General features: G+C 45.2%; 1 protein-coding gene across 1 annotated transcript in view; it reads right to left on the bottom strand.

The window, feature by feature from the left end:
* The window catches only part of ATP6V1B2 (ATPase H+ transporting V1 subunit B2), a 61,675-nt gene extending 43,434 nt beyond the window's left edge, over window positions 1-18,241 (bottom strand). Inside the window, exon 1 of the mRNA XM_082254277.1 lies at window positions 18,048-18,241. Coding sequence (XP_082110403.1) covers window positions 18,048-18,174 — 127 coding nt within the window. The 5' untranslated portion in view covers window positions 18,175-18,241. The remainder of the gene's footprint in view (window positions 1-18,047) is intronic.
* Window positions 18,242-18,967: the final 726 nt, after the last annotated feature.

Here is an 18,967-nt window from a genome sequence, read left to right as displayed (position 1 = left end):
AGATAGGCCGTCAGTACATCAGATGTGATCAATTTTCAATGATTGGCACCATAGCTTGTAGACTAACTTTCACAAAGACTAAATAATATCCACTAATTTGGGCTATTTTTACCACAGATATGTAGCAGTAAAAATTTTGGCCCAAATGTATTAAGAAAAATTACTTATTGGCAAAATTTTATAATATAAACTAAATTTTTTTTTTCTCGCCTAGATCGCAACAAATAAAAAAACCCAGCCATGATTAAATACCACCAAAAGAAAGCTCTGTTTGGACAAAATGATAAAGATTTTGATTGGGTACAGTATAGCTTAACTGAATAATTGTCATTCAAAGTGAGAGCACTGAAAGTTGGTCTGGACAGGAAGGGGGTATAAGCGCCCTGTATTGAAGTGGTTAACTGATAAAAACAGGGAGCAGTCAGGTATTTTACTGTAGAGGCGACAGAGCATAAAACAAACTTCCCTGCCTGTTGGCATTCTTTAGAATGTACACTGAGCTGTGAATGCAGAGTTCAGTGTACTTGCCAGCACACTTTGGTGCGGGAATGATGAGCACATGATAGGAGTTACCTCATTCTAGCTCAGGATAATCAATATGACCAAGATCCCAAACCTGCAAGAATGTGTGATATCAACATCTACAAGCAAGTATCACAAGCTTCAGACCAGTACTAAGATTTTCAGATCAGTGTGTCAGGGAAAGCAGGAAAAAGCTGTTTGAGGTGGCAATAAATTGATTATGAGAAAATACTGAACAGTCGTTCATCTAAATTAAAATGCAAAACACTACATCTAAAGTTCTGTTAGATTTATACAGTGGAAGAAATTGACTTAAAAGTATGTGGGTTCTTCCCCCCCCCCCCCCATTTACACTTACTTAGGTGGATGCAGCATCGAGCCAATGCTGCATCTGTCCCCCAATGCCTCTACACAGAGAACCGAGCAATCAATAACCGCCGATCGCTTGGTTTCAACAGCTCCCCGAGCAGAGAGTTGCTGACAGCAGCTCACTGCTATACCCCCTCCTCGCTCATTGGAGTGCTGAGCTGTGGAGGGGTGGGTAGCGGACAGCCTTCCTGCAGATATCCTCACCCTCTCTCCCTGCTCTGTGTTCGGCCGATGCCGGCACCTGTCTTCTGGTTCCCTTCCCTGCGAGCATTGCGATGCAGGGGGGTGGAACCGGCGGTAAATTCAAAAAGTTGCTTTTGTAACGGATTACACTATATCAAGTCATTTACCTCAGAATTTCACCTGCTGATTTTTCCAGTGCCCTGCCTGTGCTTTTCCAGTTGTTTGTGCCTGGAAAATTGAGAACGACCATGGTGTCCAAAAAGCGCTTTTTGCGCAAAAGTGCTTTTAGACTAACTGAAAAACAGCGACTGCGAAATGGAATTACTTGAAGAGCTGAGCGATAGCGATTCATGGGAAAATTTGTCATCAGGTACGGAAAGGGACGACAGCTCGATTCTGCGACTGAGCTAAGCGATGTGCGGACTTGGTGCTCTATTGACTGCGGTACAGATCAGGCAGCGCCCCCAAGATTCCCATTTATAAGAGCACCTGGTATAAAAGTTGATGTTGACCATGACGACCCCTTGGCATACCTCCAATTATTTTTGACCTATGAGGTTATTGAAAATTTTTTTTTTACAGAGACCAACCGGTACAAAGATCAACAATGCGCTACACATCGGAGGTTTGCAAGATGCAGAAAGTGGGAACCACTGACCAAAGATGACCTTCGGAAATTTCTGGGCCTAATAATTCTTAAGGAAGTGGTGGGGAAACCCCTGCAGAAGAGGTATTGGACAACCAATTAATTATTCACCACAGCATTCTTTGGCACGGTCATGTCAGAATACTGATTTTCCCTCATAATGAAATATCTGCACTTTGAAAATAATGAAGAATTTGATGAAACTACCCATCCTGCACCAAAACTAAAAAAAATTTGGGAATTATATCAAATGATTCTTCAGAATTTCCAACTGAGCTATGTGCCAGAAAGAGACATCAGCATAGATGAAAATCTAATGGCCTACAAGGGAAGGCTCAGCTGAGTGCAATACATTGTATCAAAGAGGGTGCGATTTGGCGAAAAAAAACGACATGCTATGCGAATCATCAACTGGCTACATTTGGAATTCAGTGATATAAACTGGAAAGGGAACAAAATTTGATGAAAAATACAGCAATTATGGAATGGCAACATATTCTGTTCTTTCACTGATTGAGCCATTGCTAAATCAGGGCTATTGTGCAACAACGGACAACTTTTATACGTCTCCTGAACTTTATGAGGTTCTACTGCACAACAAAACTGATGCCTATTGAACCGTAAGGGCTAACCGGCGTGACATGCCGCCAATGTTTGGCAAAAAGAAGCTCAAGACAGGAGATATGGTTGCCTGGCAGAAAGGCAAAATGATGGCATTGCAATGGAAGGATGAGAAAGATGTTTGTCTAATAAGTACAGTGCATATTACCTTCACTGTTATGGTACGCATGAAAGGTGGGAAAAGTCATGAAGCCAAAAGTAGTGATAGACTACAACACCATGGGAGGTGTCGACAGCTGACCAAGCAATGACATTCTACCCAGCAATGAGGAAGAATCAAAAAAAAAAAAAAATAATAATAATAATAAATAAATACTATAAGAAGATCTTCAGACATCTTCTTGAGCAATGCTTGTGGAATGCATACGTTCTGCTAAAAAAAAAAAAAAAAGTGACAAGCGTTTGATGCATGCGGACTTTATTTGGAAAGTTGCAGAACAAATCTTTCGGAGTCACCAAACACCATCAATGGCTGTGAAGAGATCTGGATGTCGTGCTGTTGGCGTTGTCAACCTGGAAAGCCTGGCTGGTCATCACTTCATGGACTACATCCCACCGAGAAAAAGTCAGCACCTACAAGGCTGTGTGTGGTTTGCTGCTCGTAGAGAGATGACAGTGGAAGAAAAATAAGAAAAGAAACCAGATTCTTTTGTCCCGATTGTGACGTCTGACTTTGTGCAGTCCCATGTTTCAAAATATTTCATACCCGAGATGTTTACTGAACCTTTATTACAGTGACTAGCAATATCACACCCCTTGTCTGTACATATTGCAGGGTTTTTGGATTATATTATTGAATAAAATGTATTATATTTTATGATTTCGTGTTTCAAAATTTATCATACCCGGGATGTCTACAAGACTTGTTTGGACAGATTTAAGTGAGTTATTCCTAAGAATTACAGGCCTAAAATATAAAACATATTTCCATGCAAAACAATGTACCACTTTTAGCACAAAAATTCTGACATAATCAGACCGCCAGGGAGTTTAAGCAACATCCAGTCAAAATAAACACAGTATTCTAAGCCCTAAACTACACTGGAGATTTTGAGCAGTGCAAGCCAGGCCACTAATCAGAGTAGGACTGATATGTCGATTGCTGCAATTGGACAATACAGACAGAACCTGAAAAAATATACTTTTTTTTTCCCTTGAAATCGCAAATAATTGGACCCATTTATTTATATTTGAATTAAATCACAAACTAAATCACTAGTAAAAAAAAAAGACTTTATTTAAATCAACTCAAATTAAATCATAATTTTTAAAGCGGCACTGTCATTTCGGTCCCGCAGCGGCTGCTCCTTCTGACCCGCAGTTAACTCACCGACAGTCCCATTCACTTTAATACAGTGGTCCTCAACCCTGGCCTACAGGGCCCACTAACAGGCCAGGTTTGCAAGATAACTGAAATACATCCCAGGTGATATAATTTGCTGCTCAGTGATTGCAGTACTCTAGTCTGCACCTCCCCAAGGTAATACCTAAAATCTGGCCTGTTAGTGGGCCCTGAGGACCGGAGTTGAGGACCACTGCTTTAATAGACTGGCAGGTGATGTGGCAATAACACAAGGGGAGGGACATGGCGGCAGCAGGTGAGTGGATGCCAGCTAACAGGCGCTGCCATGGTGGATCTCAAATGACAGGTGCTCTTTAAATGTAAGGACTCATTCTTGCTGGTAGTTAGTGTGATAATCTGTGAATGCATCAATGCAGTGCATGTTATCTCAGCTTGCAGAGCTTGGATTCATCCAATGAGTTTACCAAAAATGTAAATATTGCAGAATATACAGCCTCATGCTACATAACTAAGCTCCATTTCACGCTGAATAAACAAAATTATTAATGTATCCTAAATAGAAAACTATCTTTAGATAGATTTTTACTCCAAAAGCATTAAAATAAATTTGATTAAAAAAAATCTGATTTAAATCAAATAATTCCATTTTTTTTTTTAAATCTTTGAATTTTATCCACCCTAATTACTGGACAATTGTGGGCAGCCAACGTCTCAACTGTTTGCGCAATACTGCAGTTTACCACTGTTAATCTCAATCCTGAAATAGGGCTCAACTCCAGGAAAGCAGTAGATGGGAATAGTTTAACCATAAAAGTATGCTCAGTCAGTTGAGATCAGGGAACTCTGCCAGGCTATATAGCCAGGTCCTTGCTTTCCAATGCAGCAGCACTGATTGATCAAGAACACACCTTAAAGTGGTGTTCCAGCCTTTCCTGTGTTTATTATAAGTCAGCAGCTACAAAAAGTGTAGCTGCTGACTTAACATAAAACTCACCTGCCCCACGATCGCGGCCGCCCGAAGCTTCGATCTTCTCCCTCTGCTTTCGGCAGCGCCGGCATCACTAGTGTGGGCACCCAGCTGTGACAGCTTGCAGCTTCACAGCCGGGTGCACACTGCGCGAGTAGCGCTGTGTGTCATGATTGGCCAGACAATCTTCTGGGACCTCTGACATGTCCCAGAAGATTGCAGGGAGGGAGGGGGGGAGAGGAGAACTTGCTCTCGGGGTACCACGGCACTCTGAACGGAAGTGGGAGCGGGTACCTGTCAAAACTAGGTACCCTCCCCCCCCCCCCCAAAAAAATGACATGCCAAATATGGGGTAGGGTGGGACCAGACGTGACGTCGCCACGCTCCCAAGCCGGCTTTTACTACTGATTTTTACTGTTTTCTGGAGATACTGACATGCTTAAAAGCCTTCTATTTCATGTGAGTGCACTTTATTTTATCAAATGGATTACATTTTAAATGGTATTATGCTATATGCCTTTGTTATCTCTTTCCCATCCATGTGGTTCCTATGTGCCCTTTAGTGAGTACACATGAATAGCCGTTTGAGGATCCATACCTGGTGGCTTCTATTCCCCTATAAGCGCAATTGGCTTCTCCATTGATTTGGGTGGCCATCATCATCTGGCAGCCATTTGTTCTGTTTGTTGCACTGGTGGCCTTTTCCTGTGTGCCGTGAGAGGAGTATTGGTTTCATCTGCATGCTGGGACTTGTGGTTCTCCTAAGCACCAGTTTTTTTTTACTATTGGATTTATTCCTCTATTTGTGGACTTTTATATGGACTTTTCATAATCTTTTCATTTGGACTCATGCATTTATATGATGAGAATTTTTCTTCAACATACACTATTATTGGTGCTACACATTTGTTTTATGTATGGTTTGGACTTTTTCTATAGGTCTGTATGAGCTGCTTATTTATCACCGTTTTTTATTTTTATATATTATTGAATTCAACACATGTAGTGCAGAAATTCCCTGACTGTTTATGACAGGGGGATAGGAGTACTTAAAGCGGAAGTTCCACTTTTGGGTGGAACTCCCCATAAAAATACAATTCTTGCCAAAACCTATATACTCTTAAAAATGCTCTCTAACCCTTCCTAACACCCATTCTAAGGCTGGCCATACATTATACAATTTTCTTGTTTAATTTTCATTAGATTTACCTTTAACTCTGTAGTGCAAGCCTGCCTGATTGCATACAAATTGAATGTGTTTAGATTTGACCTCATATGGTTTTGGTGAATCTAAAGGAAAATTGTACAAGAAAATTGTATAATGTATGGCCAGCTTAACCTGAATAAGAAAAGATCAGTATACTTAGCTGTTCTCAGGCTGCTCCAGTTCGGTCACATGATCTCCTGTGTCATCCAGGGGCAGCTGCAGGGGAAAGTAGCGCACTCAACAATGGCTGACAATGCCTGGGAGCAGTGATGTCTTGTCAGTGCTCCCTCCTCTTCCCTGCAGCCAGCGCTGTCTGGCAGAAGGGAGCCAATCACGTGACTGGATGGAAGTGGCCGGAAAAAAAAGTATACAGATCTTTTCCTACACAGGTTACAATACATGTTAGGAGAGAGAAGGAGAATTTTATGATTAGTTATCAATTAAGTTTTGAAAGGAACTCATTCGAAGCTCAAAACAGTGACAAAATAGCAGACAAATAAGTGAGCACTCTGCTCTCTCCTACTGACAACACATTTGGACTGTAGAAAAGCCCGTGTACTGACTCCTATTGCTGGTCTATGGTGGACTATAAGTTTCCCCATATTCTCACCCATTTTAATAAATATGCACAAAATTTATGTCTAATGCAACATAAAATTGCCTGGGTGGTCTAGGCCTAAACAGGGCTGTGTATGGGAATCCATTGACCATCATTCACAGGACATAGGAGGGATGAAACCATTGCTCTCCTTTTCAGAGACTTTTTTTATACCTCCTGCCAAGTACAGACTATCCTCCCCTCCTAAGCAGAGATTTCATTTCCTCTTCTGTAAATGTTGTGTCATCCAGAACAGAAATCCTAATTTTTCCAGGAAGTAAGCTGTCACGGGACAATGACACAACTAACCATTTTCATGAACCATATAATCTGCCTCAAAATGAACCTACTTATTCCACTGCATTGTAAAATAGTGATACAGAGTAGAGCTGCACAATTCCTTGTAAAAAAAAAAAAAAAAAAATTGCGATCTGAATTCCCCCCCCCCCCCCTCACGATCTTAAAGCAGAGTTCCACCCTAAAAAAAAAAAAAAAAAAATGTACCTAAAAATACCCCCGGCACAGTCAGGGCTAGTGCACTTAGGCAACGATAGCCTCTGAACTGTCCTGTTTCACTTACCTTTCAGAAGAAATACTTACCTTGAAAATGTCTTGTCCAGCGCTGCCATCTCAGGTGTGGGCAGCTGAAGCCGGAGCGTCCTTTTCGGTGACGTTTGAGTCCCAGAATGCCCTGCACCGGCCCTGCTCATCACTTCCGGTGCAGTGGCGTCATCCCTGCACAGCTTCTGGGCATGCCCAGAAGCTGTTCAGCAGGGAATGATGCGCCTGCACCGGAAGTGATGAGCAGGGCCGATGCAGGGCATTGACTCCTGGGATTGATGACACTCATCTCCCAGGAGTCAATGCAAGGAGAAAGTGACGTTGTGCGCCATTGTCCCCAGAGGGAGGAAGAGGAAGGAAGGTAAGTAGATTTTCATTAAAAACAAGGTAAGTGAAACAAAAAAGAAAAAAAAAAATTCAATTATCCAATTCTTTTTCAGGTAAAAGCAAGTGGACAGTGCAAAAAAAATTTTTAGAGTGGAACTCCGCTTTTTGTCCTCAATTCTTACAGTGCTGTTCTCTGCTCAAACGCTGTAAAAAAATAAATATATTTTTTTTTTTTAGCAGAGACCCTAGAGAATAAAATGGCGATCGTTGCAAACTTTTAGGTCACACTATTTGCGCAGAAGTCTTTCAAACGCAGTTTTTTGGGAAAAAATACATTGAATTTAAAAAAAATAAATAAACTAAACTGTAAAGTTAGCCCAATTTTTTTGTACAATGTAAAAAACTGATGTTACGCCGAGAATCTAGTGAATCGTGATCTTTATTCTAAGCAACAAAAAATTGTGATTCTTATTTTATCCAGAATCCTGCAGTTCTAAGACAGTGATTAGTGAGTTGCAGTTAAACTGTATGTATATATGTGTGTGTGTGTATATATATATATATATATATATATATATATATATATATATATATATATATATATATATATATATATATATATATATATATATATATATATATATATATATATATATATATATATATATATATATATACTGTATATATAACATAGCATGCACATAACACCACATGATCTGAACTAGAATTGTAAGGGCATCTGACCCCTATACACAATATGCTGCCGCAAAGTTCCTTGCTCCTTTGCAGCCGGTGCTGAGATCAGCTGTGTTGGCAACCCAAGGAGCAGTGATGTCACTCCCAGTGTCATATGGCAAGGCTTGGGCCTAGTGGCTGACTGCCAAACCCAGGCACTGTCACAAGGTAAGTGACCATACGCTTCACACCTGAAAGGGCTGTGAAATTCCTCCTGCTCCCAAGGAGTTTTAGGTAAGGCAGGCCCATACACAGTTCAAATCTTGGCCAGGTTCAGCAGGACCCAGCTGAGATTCAAACAGTGTATGGGCAAGCTGAATGTACCATGTTGATCAGTCGATCAACTTGGGTATAACCAGCTTGCTGGATTTTACCTGAGATTATCACTAGCGGCTGCTATAGCCGCACGCAATAATCACTGTCTTTTTCCAGCAGGGACTGCCTCCACATTATGTGTTGGAGGAATTGAGCAAATTTATTTCCTGCAACCCGTGTATGGCCAGCATGAGGCACGTATATATGGGGATCGCCTAGAAACGCTGACACTTTGTCCTGCATTGGCAGGGTGACAGTATCTTTAGGCCTCATGCACACTGGACGTTTTTACAGCTGCTGTTAGCAGCGTCAGACGTTTTTTTTTGCAGCTGCAGAACGCCCATCCATGTTATTCTATGGCCTCATGCACACATAGAGCTTTTAGGAGCTCCAAGTGGCATAGGCGTTTTACAGCTCCAAAAAAAACCCAGGAACTGTGGGTTCAGGAGCTCCAGCGTCAAGCTGCAAAAAACGTCTGACGCTGCTAAAGGCTCCATAAGGCTTCATAACGTTGCTTAACGTGCGTTAAGCCACGTTATACGTTTTTTTTCTTCCATTCAAAATCAATGGTTCCCTATGGGAGCCTATTGATTTGAATGGAAGTCACACCGCAGGTCGGATCAGGGTGATCCGACTTGCGGTGCGACCTGCACTGTGAGAATCTTGAGGGGGAACTCCACGCCAAAATGGGGAAAAAAACGGCGTGGGGTTCCCCCCCAGGTTCCAAGCCAGGCCCTTCGGGTCTGGTATGGAATTTGAGGGTAGCCCCGCGCTGAAAAAACGGCGTGGGGTCCCCCCCAAAATCCATACCAGACTCTTATCCGAGCATGCAGTCCGGCATGCCAGGAAAGGGGAGGGGACGAGCGAGCGGCCCCACCCCCCCTGGATCATACCAGGCCACACACCCTCAACATGGGGGGGGTGTGGGTGCTTTGGGGCAGGGGGGGCTCTGCACCCCGCACCTCAAAGCACCTTGCCCCCATGTTGATGAGGACAAGGGCCTCATCCCCACAACCCTGGCCGGTGGTTGTGGGGGTCTGCGGGCAGGGGGCTCATCGGAATCTGGAAGCCCCCTTTAACAAGGGGGCCCCCCCAGATCCCGGACCCCCTCCCTATGTGAATGGGTATGGGGTACACTGTACCCCTACTCATTCACCCCATAAAATGCAGTGTATGGAAATAACGACAGGAGACGTTTTGGAAAATTTATTAAAAAACTTCATCCGGCTCTTGTCCTCTCCGGGGGTCTTCTGCTGTCTTCTCCTCTCCGAGGGTCTTCTGCTCTTTTGCTGTCCGCCCTTCTTGTCTTCTCCTCTCCGGGGGTCTTCTGCTGTCCGCCCTTCTTGTCTTCTCTCCGGGGGTCTTCTGCTGTCTTCTCCTCTCCGAGGGTCTTCTGCTGTCCGCCCTTCTGCTGTCCAATCTTCTTGTCTTCTCCTCTCCGGTCTTCTGCTCTTTTGCTGTCGGCTGTCGGCTGTCCTTCTTCCTCCGGTCCTCCTCCGACGACGTCTTCAGCGATTATGCCGGCCTCTGGTCTCCGCAGCTTATTATATAGCCATTAGGGGCGTGGCCGCCAGATGACGTCATCTGTGACACAAGGGGGCGTGGTCTCCCGATGACGTCATCTGGCGGCCACGCCCCTAATGGCTATATAATAAGCTGCGGAGACCAGAGGCCGGCATAATCGCTGAAGACGTCGGAGGAGGAGGACCGGAGGAAGAAGGACAGCCGACAGCCGACAGCAAAAGAGCAGAAGACCGGAGAGGAGAAGACAAGAAGATTGGACAGCAGAAGGGCGGACAGCAGAAGACCCTCGGAGAGGAGAAGACAGCAGAAGACCCCCGGAGAGGAGAAGACAAGAAGGGCGGACAGCAGAAGACCCCCGGAGAGGAGAAGACAGCAGAAGACCCCCAGAGAGGAGAAGACAAGAAGGGCGGACAGCAAAAGAGCAGAAGACCCTCGGAGAGGAGAAGACAGCAGAAGACCCCCGGAGAGGACAAGAGCCGGATGAAGTTTTTTAATAAATTTTCCAAAACGTCTCCTGTCGTTATTTCCATACACTGCATTTTATGGGGTGAATGAGTAGGGGTACAGTGTACCCCATACCCATTCACATAGGGAGGGGGTCCGGGATCTGGGGGGGGCCCCCTTGTTAAAGGGGGCTTCCAGATTCCGATGAGCCCCCTGCCCGCAGACCCCCACAACCACCGGCCAGGGTTGTGGGGATGAGGCCCTTGTCCTCATCAACATGGGGGCAAGGTGCTTTGAGGTGCGGGGTGCAGAGCCCCCCCTGCCCCAAAGCACCCACACCCCCCCCCCCATGTTGAGGGCGTGTGGCCTGGTATGATCCAGGGGGGGTGGGGCCGCTCGCTCGTCCCCTCCCCTTTCCTGGCATGCCGGACTGCATGCTCGGATAAGAGTCTGGTATGGATTTTGGGGGGGACCCCACGCCGTTTTTTCGGCGCGGGGCTACCCTCAAATTCCATACCAGACCCGAAGGGCCTGGTTTGGAACCTGGGGGGGAACCCCACACCGGTTTTTTCCCCATTTTGGCGTGGAGTTCCCACTCAAGATTCTCACAGTGCAGGTCGCACCGCAAGTCGGATCACCCTGATCCGACCTGCGGTGTGACTTCCATTCAAATCAATAGGCTCCCATAGGGAACCATTGATTTTGAATGGAGGCAGAAAAAACGCTGCTAACAGCTACTGTGGCCAAACGTGCAATAACGCTAGTAGAAAAAGCTACTGAAAGCACGTTTTTACAGCTGCTGTTTCCCGGCGTTATGTAAACAGCTTTGGAGCACGTTTTTATGACGCCCTGTGTGCATGGAGCCTAAAAGCTGAACTCAGGGCAAAAAAAATAGAGGCATTAGCTAGGTACCAATAACACCTCTAATAATGTGTGTCCTATTTGTGGCTGCTGATTCCCTACTGAAATCTGCTGCTCACCATGTAGCTCCCCCATTCAGAAAATGTCTTGTATTCCAAGTACTATGAAGCACTATGATAGGACAAGGAGAGATGATGATGTTAATGTGCCTGAAGTTCAACCACAGAATGACTACTATTCTGTAAAAAGAATGAAGGACGTATTCTGCCCGAAGGAGCTGCAGAGCAAAATCCCCAACTGGGGTATACATTTGCTTGCTGGTATCTGTAGCACCAGCCATTTCTCTCAGGGGAACAAAACCAACTGAAAAAAACTCCAACATGATGATCAGCTTTTCTGAAAACCAGTCGAAGGGCATCACATGAAATCAGTGGTGAAGCCAAGCAACAGTTTGATGTACTAGAATTCTGCCAATTTAGTATTAAAATGGTTCCAAAGTCATAAGGCTTTTTACCCTAATGCATTAAGCTAAAAAAAAAAAAAAAAAAAAAAAAATCAGTGTCCATTTCTCCCTCTCCCCCCTAAATACTTACCCAATACCTGTAACAATCCAGTGCTGTGCTTGTCTGCAGGTCGTCTTTTTCAGGCTTGGCTGAGAGCAATGGGAGCCATTTTCACCTGCACCTGTCAGTCAACTCCAGTGGGGAGGGAAGGGGGGGGCCAATCCACAACGTTGCCTTACTAAAAATGTTAGTGCGGCGATCTCTCCCACTGAGCTATTGTGTTCTGACAGGAGAAATGCCCAGTGACTGATCAGTGCTCACAGCCATTGGCTGCCAGTGCTGATCGGATGCTGGTTTTCCAGTATGTCCGTTCTACAGAAGCCAGTCGTGAGACCGGCTTCTGTCAGATAGGGAGCTGTACACACAGGCCGAAGGTTGGCTAGTTCCAGCCGAACCGACGTTTACAGCCCATGTACCTAGCCTAGAGGCTGGTCAAACATAGCGAAAGTTTCTTTCCTGCAACCACGGGCTGCAGGAAATAAATGACTTGATTCCCCCATTAACTGTGTTGATGTGGGAATCCCTCCTGCTGGGCCACTGTCTTCTCCCAGTGAGGGAAGCCATCCTCACTGGGAGAAGACCGTGATTATCAGATAATAGCAAGAGAATCCAGCAGGCAAGTTGTTTGATCAACTTGGTACATTCAGCCTACACATTAATGGTTCAAATCTCTGCCGGTTCCAGCTGAACCAGCCCAGATTTGAACTGTGTATGGCCAGCCTTAAGCAATTGTTTCAGGTCAACAATGTTGACATCCATAATCTTGCAACTCAGACACTTTTCAATGTGTACACAACATAATGCAGATAAAAGCAGTAATGACCGCACACAAAACGTAGCCCGATAGTCCAGAATGTGAACGCTGTGAACACGAAAATTCCAAAGAATTTATAGTAAATACATACTACATATAGCGACTTTCATCTGGTTTCTGGTTCTGGAGAAACATTGTGCAGACTGGTCAAACACTAAAATAATTGCTAATGCTGAATAGATTGGTGGTGTCTGAGGATGGAGGTGTTCAGACTGGAATCACACTGAGATGGTAATAGTGTTAGCTCTGATGAGCTGGTGTCTGAGGATGGGGGGGGGGGGGGGGGATGTTCAGACTGGAATCACACTCAGATGGTAATAGTGTTAGCTCTGCTAAGCTGGGGGGGGGGGGGTCTGAGGATGGGGGTGTTCGGACTGGAATCACACTCAGATGGTAATAGTGTTCCCTCTGCTGAGCTGGGGTCTGAGGATGGGGGGGGATGTTCAGACTGGAATCACACTCAGATGGTAATAGTGTTAGCTCTGCTGAGCTGGGGGGGGTCTGAGGATGGGGGTGTTCGGACTGGAATCACACTCAGATGGTAATAGTGTTAGCTCTGCTAAGCTGGGGTCAGAGGATTGGGGGTGTTCAGACTGCAATCACACTCAGATGGTAATAGTGTTAGCTCTGATGAGCTGGGGGGGGTCTGAGGATGGGAGGTGATCACACTGGAATCACACTCAGATGGTAATAGTGTTTGCTCTACTGAGCTGGTGTCTGAGGATGGGGGGTGTTCAGACTGCAATCACACTCAGATGGTAATAGTGTTAGCTATGCTGAGCTGGGGGGGGTCTGAGGATGGGGGGTGTTCAGACTGGAATCACACTCAGATGGTAATAGTGTTAGCTATGCTGAGCTGGGGGGGGGGGGGGTCTGAGGATGGGAGGTGATCAGACTGCAATCACACTCAGATGGTAATAGTGTTAGCTCTGCTGAGCTGGGGTGGGGGGGGGGGGGGGGTTCTGAGGATGGGGGTGTTCGGACTGGAATCACACTCAGATGGTAATAGTGTTCCCTCTGCTGAGCTGGGGTCTGAGGATGGGGGTGTTCGGACTGGAATCACACTCAGATGGTAATAGTGTTAGCTCTGCTGAGCTGGGGTCAGCATTGGAAAAGATGGCCTCTGTAACCCTATCTGGCCCTGCAAATACACATACCTGTACAGGGGTGAACCAGTCACAAACTGCACCCATCTAGCTGCTGAGGAACTAGAAGTCCCAGCATGCTGAGCACAAAGCTTACACAGAAATTGGGTGTACATATGGATCCGTGTTACTCATCACTTTGTATGAAGAAAGCAATAATGACACTCACTAGTAGCAAATCAGGATCGCTGAAGTATGGAAAGGACAAATGGGAAAACGTGTTATTTTCAATATGATTAGCACCGTATATAAAGATGTTTACTGATCACCTCCTAAAGGTTGTGTGCAACCAATGAATAATACAATCTGTCACTTTCAACTGATTGGTTACATGGATCAAAACAGTCATGCAACCCACTAAATGGCATAGAATAACCCCCCTACCTGTCCCCCTTTACCTAATCATACCTGAGCCAAACATGGTTTTCTTCTAAGAATTATAATTATACAGGCGTTCTATAGCGCCAACAGCTTGCGCCGCGCTTAATATGAGGGAAGACAATACAATTATATACAAAAATACATATATTTTTAAAACGGTCATTATCAGTTTCACTTTTTGGCCAAATACATCCTGCCATTTCAGATTCGGCACCAACATTTCTATTCGGTGCACCTCTAGCTCTAAGGACTCTTATAGACTTTCTTCACTTATGCAACTGGAAGCAGTAAAAGCAGGCGGTTAAGTTGCGCTTATATGGCCCCCCTGACTGTGAGCCTGAACACTGATCATGGCTGTACACATACCGCTGAAAAAAATTAAAGAGGTTGTATCCTCAAAAAAAAAAAAACCTGCAGGACAAAGGCATAATGTGCTAGTATGCATCGCAAACTAGCTCATTATGAAATACTTACCTTCAGAGCGCCTCTTGGAGTTGCTGCCCTAGTGCTTGGCTGACACCTGCCACTGGTGTCAGCGGCTGCATGCAGGGCGACTATCTCCTAAACCGTGCAGGTTTATTCTATTCTAGGCTTACCTGTAGGTAAAAGTTATAAAGCGGAGTATACTACCACTTTAAACAGCAAGTTACTTTCGGTGGGGGGGTTGAGGCCTCTGAACGCAACTAAACCAGGTCTACAGGGGCCGCAGCACAATTGTGCATTTCTCACAATTACAGCAAAGCAGTGAGACATCTATTGGGTAAAATCAGGTGGTGAGGAAGTGACATTGCATCATCACGGTCTGTCAAATGCCTTCTGAAAAACAAGTCAATGCAGATCACTATTCAGAGTGCAAGCCCTTTCATGACAATCCCCTTATTTAGTGTGCTAGTTCTCCTAAACATTTGCAATGTTTGCAGGGCGATTTTTAGGCTTTTATACGTTATTTGGGGTTTTTTTTTCTCACCGAGTTGTAATTCCGTTGCCTTCATGCATATTTACATGTAAACAAGTAGCATGCTGTACTTTTTTGAAACGCACCCCAATGGTGTAAACTAGGCTCACTGAAATACGTTTTTCTTGGTGTTAACAAGCCATAAAAAGGTTTAATTCTATAAAACGCTTACATGAAGAATATTCCACCATTGTGCCTTTAAATGATAATTGCAAAATGCTACATGTATATTCCACAATGTAATATTCCCTTCCTATATCAGAACACAGCAAGCATTGCACAATCTGCTCTGTGCAGAACGGAGACATCTGGGGAGGAGGACAGGAATGAAGGAGGGGGGGGGGGGGGGTGATCACATGATGGGAAGACATGTGATGTGTTCTATCACATGACACAGCAGCTTTCAATGAACCATCTCACTTCCCTATTCTTCATACATTCCATAGACTATAGAAGGAGCTGAGTGGGTGAGGTGCTGGACTCGGCAAACGCTGGAAAGAAAACTTGGCTTGATATCATGTAAACAGTGGAGTGTGTAAACCTACAACAGAGAGCTGATACTTTTTATGACTCCAAACCAGCCCCAGGCAGCACAAACACCATCAGATTAATAGAGCCAATGTTACATTTTATAAAAAGACAATCAGTTATTAAATGAAGAAAACAACGAGCCACTCCAAGCCTACAGGAGAGGATAATCACCTTTTACCAAATACACTACCCATAAACATGTAGGTTTGATTTACTATACCTGGGGAATGCCAAATCTGGTGCTGCTGAGCATGGTAGCCAATCAGTAGCTAACTTCAGCTTGTTTCTGGAAGCTGATTGGTTTCTCTGCAGAGCTGCACCAGATTTTGCACTCTCCAGTTTTAGAAAATGAGCCCCATAATGATGTTGTAGGTTTAATGCAACCTCCCCCATCAGAGCACACCATAATCATTAACACTGGGCTAATCATTTGTGTTTTATTAAAAGGGAAGCAGCAGAGCAATGCAGGGAGACAATACCAGCACCCTTCAGAATGAGGCAATGTCACCAGAAATGCAGCTATTTATTGCCCCCCAGACACAGCTGTCTACCCCCCCCCCCCCCAGACATGAAACTGTCACCTACTCCAACAGATATAAGTTCAGGTCTGTCACCTATGAGCAGCTTTGAGCAGGAAAATCAGGTTCTAAAATCTAAGCATGAGCCACTCTAACATGATTATATCCTAGAAAATAAAGAATCCCCCCCCCCCACTTTGCAATTGTCCAGCCTCTATTTCCCTGCTTCTGATCAGGACTGACAGATCTTGGGGTCACCAACCAGACCTACTCACTGGAAGCTGGGCATACACTTGTTCTTGACATCTTTTGTTGCAGGAACATTCATTTGTTTTTCTGATCACTAGTGGGGTCAAATAAACATTCATTGTTCTGTGTCCTATACAGGGCCGGGTTTACAGTCACATCCCTGCCAGGCTGTGTTTACCAGCATGGGATGCACAATTGTTCTGTGCATCCCAGTGTGGGCACTCCCATTATGGCCCATTGAGATGCAGCAGCTGTACAGACACAGCCGCTACTCCCATTATGACATCCGTGTGGGAGCGTGTCCCTAAACTCACCCAGGGTGCATTTGGGGCCTGGCAATCGCATCCAAACAGATGTCATATTGGGAGCAGAGGCTGTATCTGTGCAGCTGCTGCATCCCAATAGACAATGAGACTGCTGGCATGGAGATACACAGAACACCTGCTGGTAAACACTGTCCCGCATGAGGTACGCATTGCCTCCGTCTCATTTGGTGGAGGGGGGGGATTATGGTGTAGGGTTGGGCTTGGCCCCTTAAATCCAATGAAGGGAACTCTTAAGGCGTCAGCATACCAAAACATTTTGGATAATTTCATGTTCCCAACTTTGTGGGAACAGTTTGGGGATGGCCCCTTCCTGTTCCAACATGCCTGCGCACTAGGGTACAAAGCAAGGTCCATAAAGACATGAATGAGTAAGTTTTGGGTGGAGGAACTTGACTGGCCTGCACAGAGTCCTGACCTCAACCTGATAGAACACCTTTGGGATGAATTAGAACAGAGACTGTGAGCCAGGCCTTCTCTCCAACATCAGTGCCTGACCTCACAAATGGGCTACTGGAAGAATGGTCAAACATTCCCATAGACACACTCCTAAACCTTGTGCACAGCCTTCCCAGAAGAGTTGAAGCCGTTATAACAGCAAAGGGTGGGCCAACTTTTGGTAAAGAAAGCTAGCGCTGGAAGTGTGCCGATTCCGCTCCCCCAGCACACAGCTCCTGATCACCGTTTACAATGAAGAGGTGGTGGGTACCGACCGCCTCCTGGTCACATGATCACTAAAAAATCAATCAATGATCACATGACTTGACAGCCCATGTAACATCTCTGGTGAGAGGAGGAGGGCTGATACCAGCTCCTGCCAACTATGAGGCCCCATGCACATTGGGTGCCAAAAACACCACTTAAGGTTTTACTTTTTTTTTTCCGCCTTTAAACGCCCCTCCACGTTAGCCTGCGCGTCCTTACACATACAGGCAGAAAATTACATATTTTCCATTCAGGAGAAGCATTTCAGCCAAAAGAAAAAAATCAATTTAAAAGGTCAAACTAATTGAATATTCTGGACAATGAAATGAAGGAACGGCTAAACGTCTGACGCACCTAAACGCATTTGCAAAGCGTAACTTTAGGCGTTTTTAATGCTGCTTTTCTCCTGCCAGGAGTGCAGGCGATCAGAGGAGCTGACAAATGTCCCCGATGCATGAGGCCTAAAGGGTTAATGAGGAATCCCCAGCAATAATAATAATAAAGACTTCCTTATTACTTGGAAACCCATGGAATACACTAAATATACAAACACATATATATATATACACACACACACACACACACACAGCTCTCTCTATACATGTTTTCTGTGTATAGTAATCAGGTGTGAGCCCCTTCTACCATCCACTGACAAGCAGCACACACTCCTCCGCACTCACTGAGCCTGGGCTGGGACAGGTAGTCTCGGCTGACGGCCTGGACGTGCTCCCGAGCAGCTGGCACGGCGGGGTTACCGGGGCCGCCCCTGAGCCCGGTGTCTGCTCCTCTCATCACTCTCACCGCCATCTTCCCTGCAGCTGTGACTGTATGTGTGTGTGTCGCCTGCAACTGCGCTGCCCCGCCTTCTTATAAACTCTGTGATGTCAGCACGCACGGCTCGGCCTATGTCGGGACTCGGCTTACAGGGGGGAGGAGTCTGGAGTCTCCCCGGTTGGGCCCTGTTTATCCAGTGTGGCAGGGTCAGGAGATAGACACTACCGGCATAGCTTGTGGAAATTACCGGCGTTGCCACTGTGTAAAGAATCAATGACACGGGACGGGTGGTGTATAGAGCAGCCCCCTGTACCCATAGACACCCATTTCCGGTGGCTTCACAGTAGTAGTAAGATGGCCGACTTCCGGTTTGCAGCTAAGCCTGCTGTCCTTGGTGCTGAAAGTGAAATGTGATGACTGTGGAGACCCCAATACAGAAATGAATGACATTCACACTGCGCATGCCTCTGTCCTCTGGGAGAAACTGATTGCTCCTATAGTTACCAATGACACCACAGTTACCAATGTCTAATATAAGTTTGCCTGATGTCACCAGTGTTATAGACAGACACTTGGAAATGCTTATATATACACTGTGTATACACTCACCCACCACTTTATACATATGTTCAATTGCTTGGTGACACAAATTGCTAATCAGCCAATCACATAGTTACATAGTTAGTGAGGTTGAAAAAAGACATCAGTCCATCCAGTTCAACCTATGATGTGTGTGTGTGTTTGCTGTTAACCCTACATTGTATGCCCCTGTATGTTGTGGTCTTTAAGGTGCCCATCTAATAGTTTTTTGAAACTATCAATGCTC

This window comes from Pelophylax lessonae (assembly GCF_965119305.1).
Source record: "Pelophylax lessonae genome assembly, chromosome: 4".
Taxonomy (NCBI): domain Eukaryota; kingdom Metazoa; phylum Chordata; class Amphibia; order Anura; family Ranidae; genus Pelophylax; species Pelophylax lessonae.
This window is presented reverse-complemented; position numbering and strand designations above follow the sequence as displayed.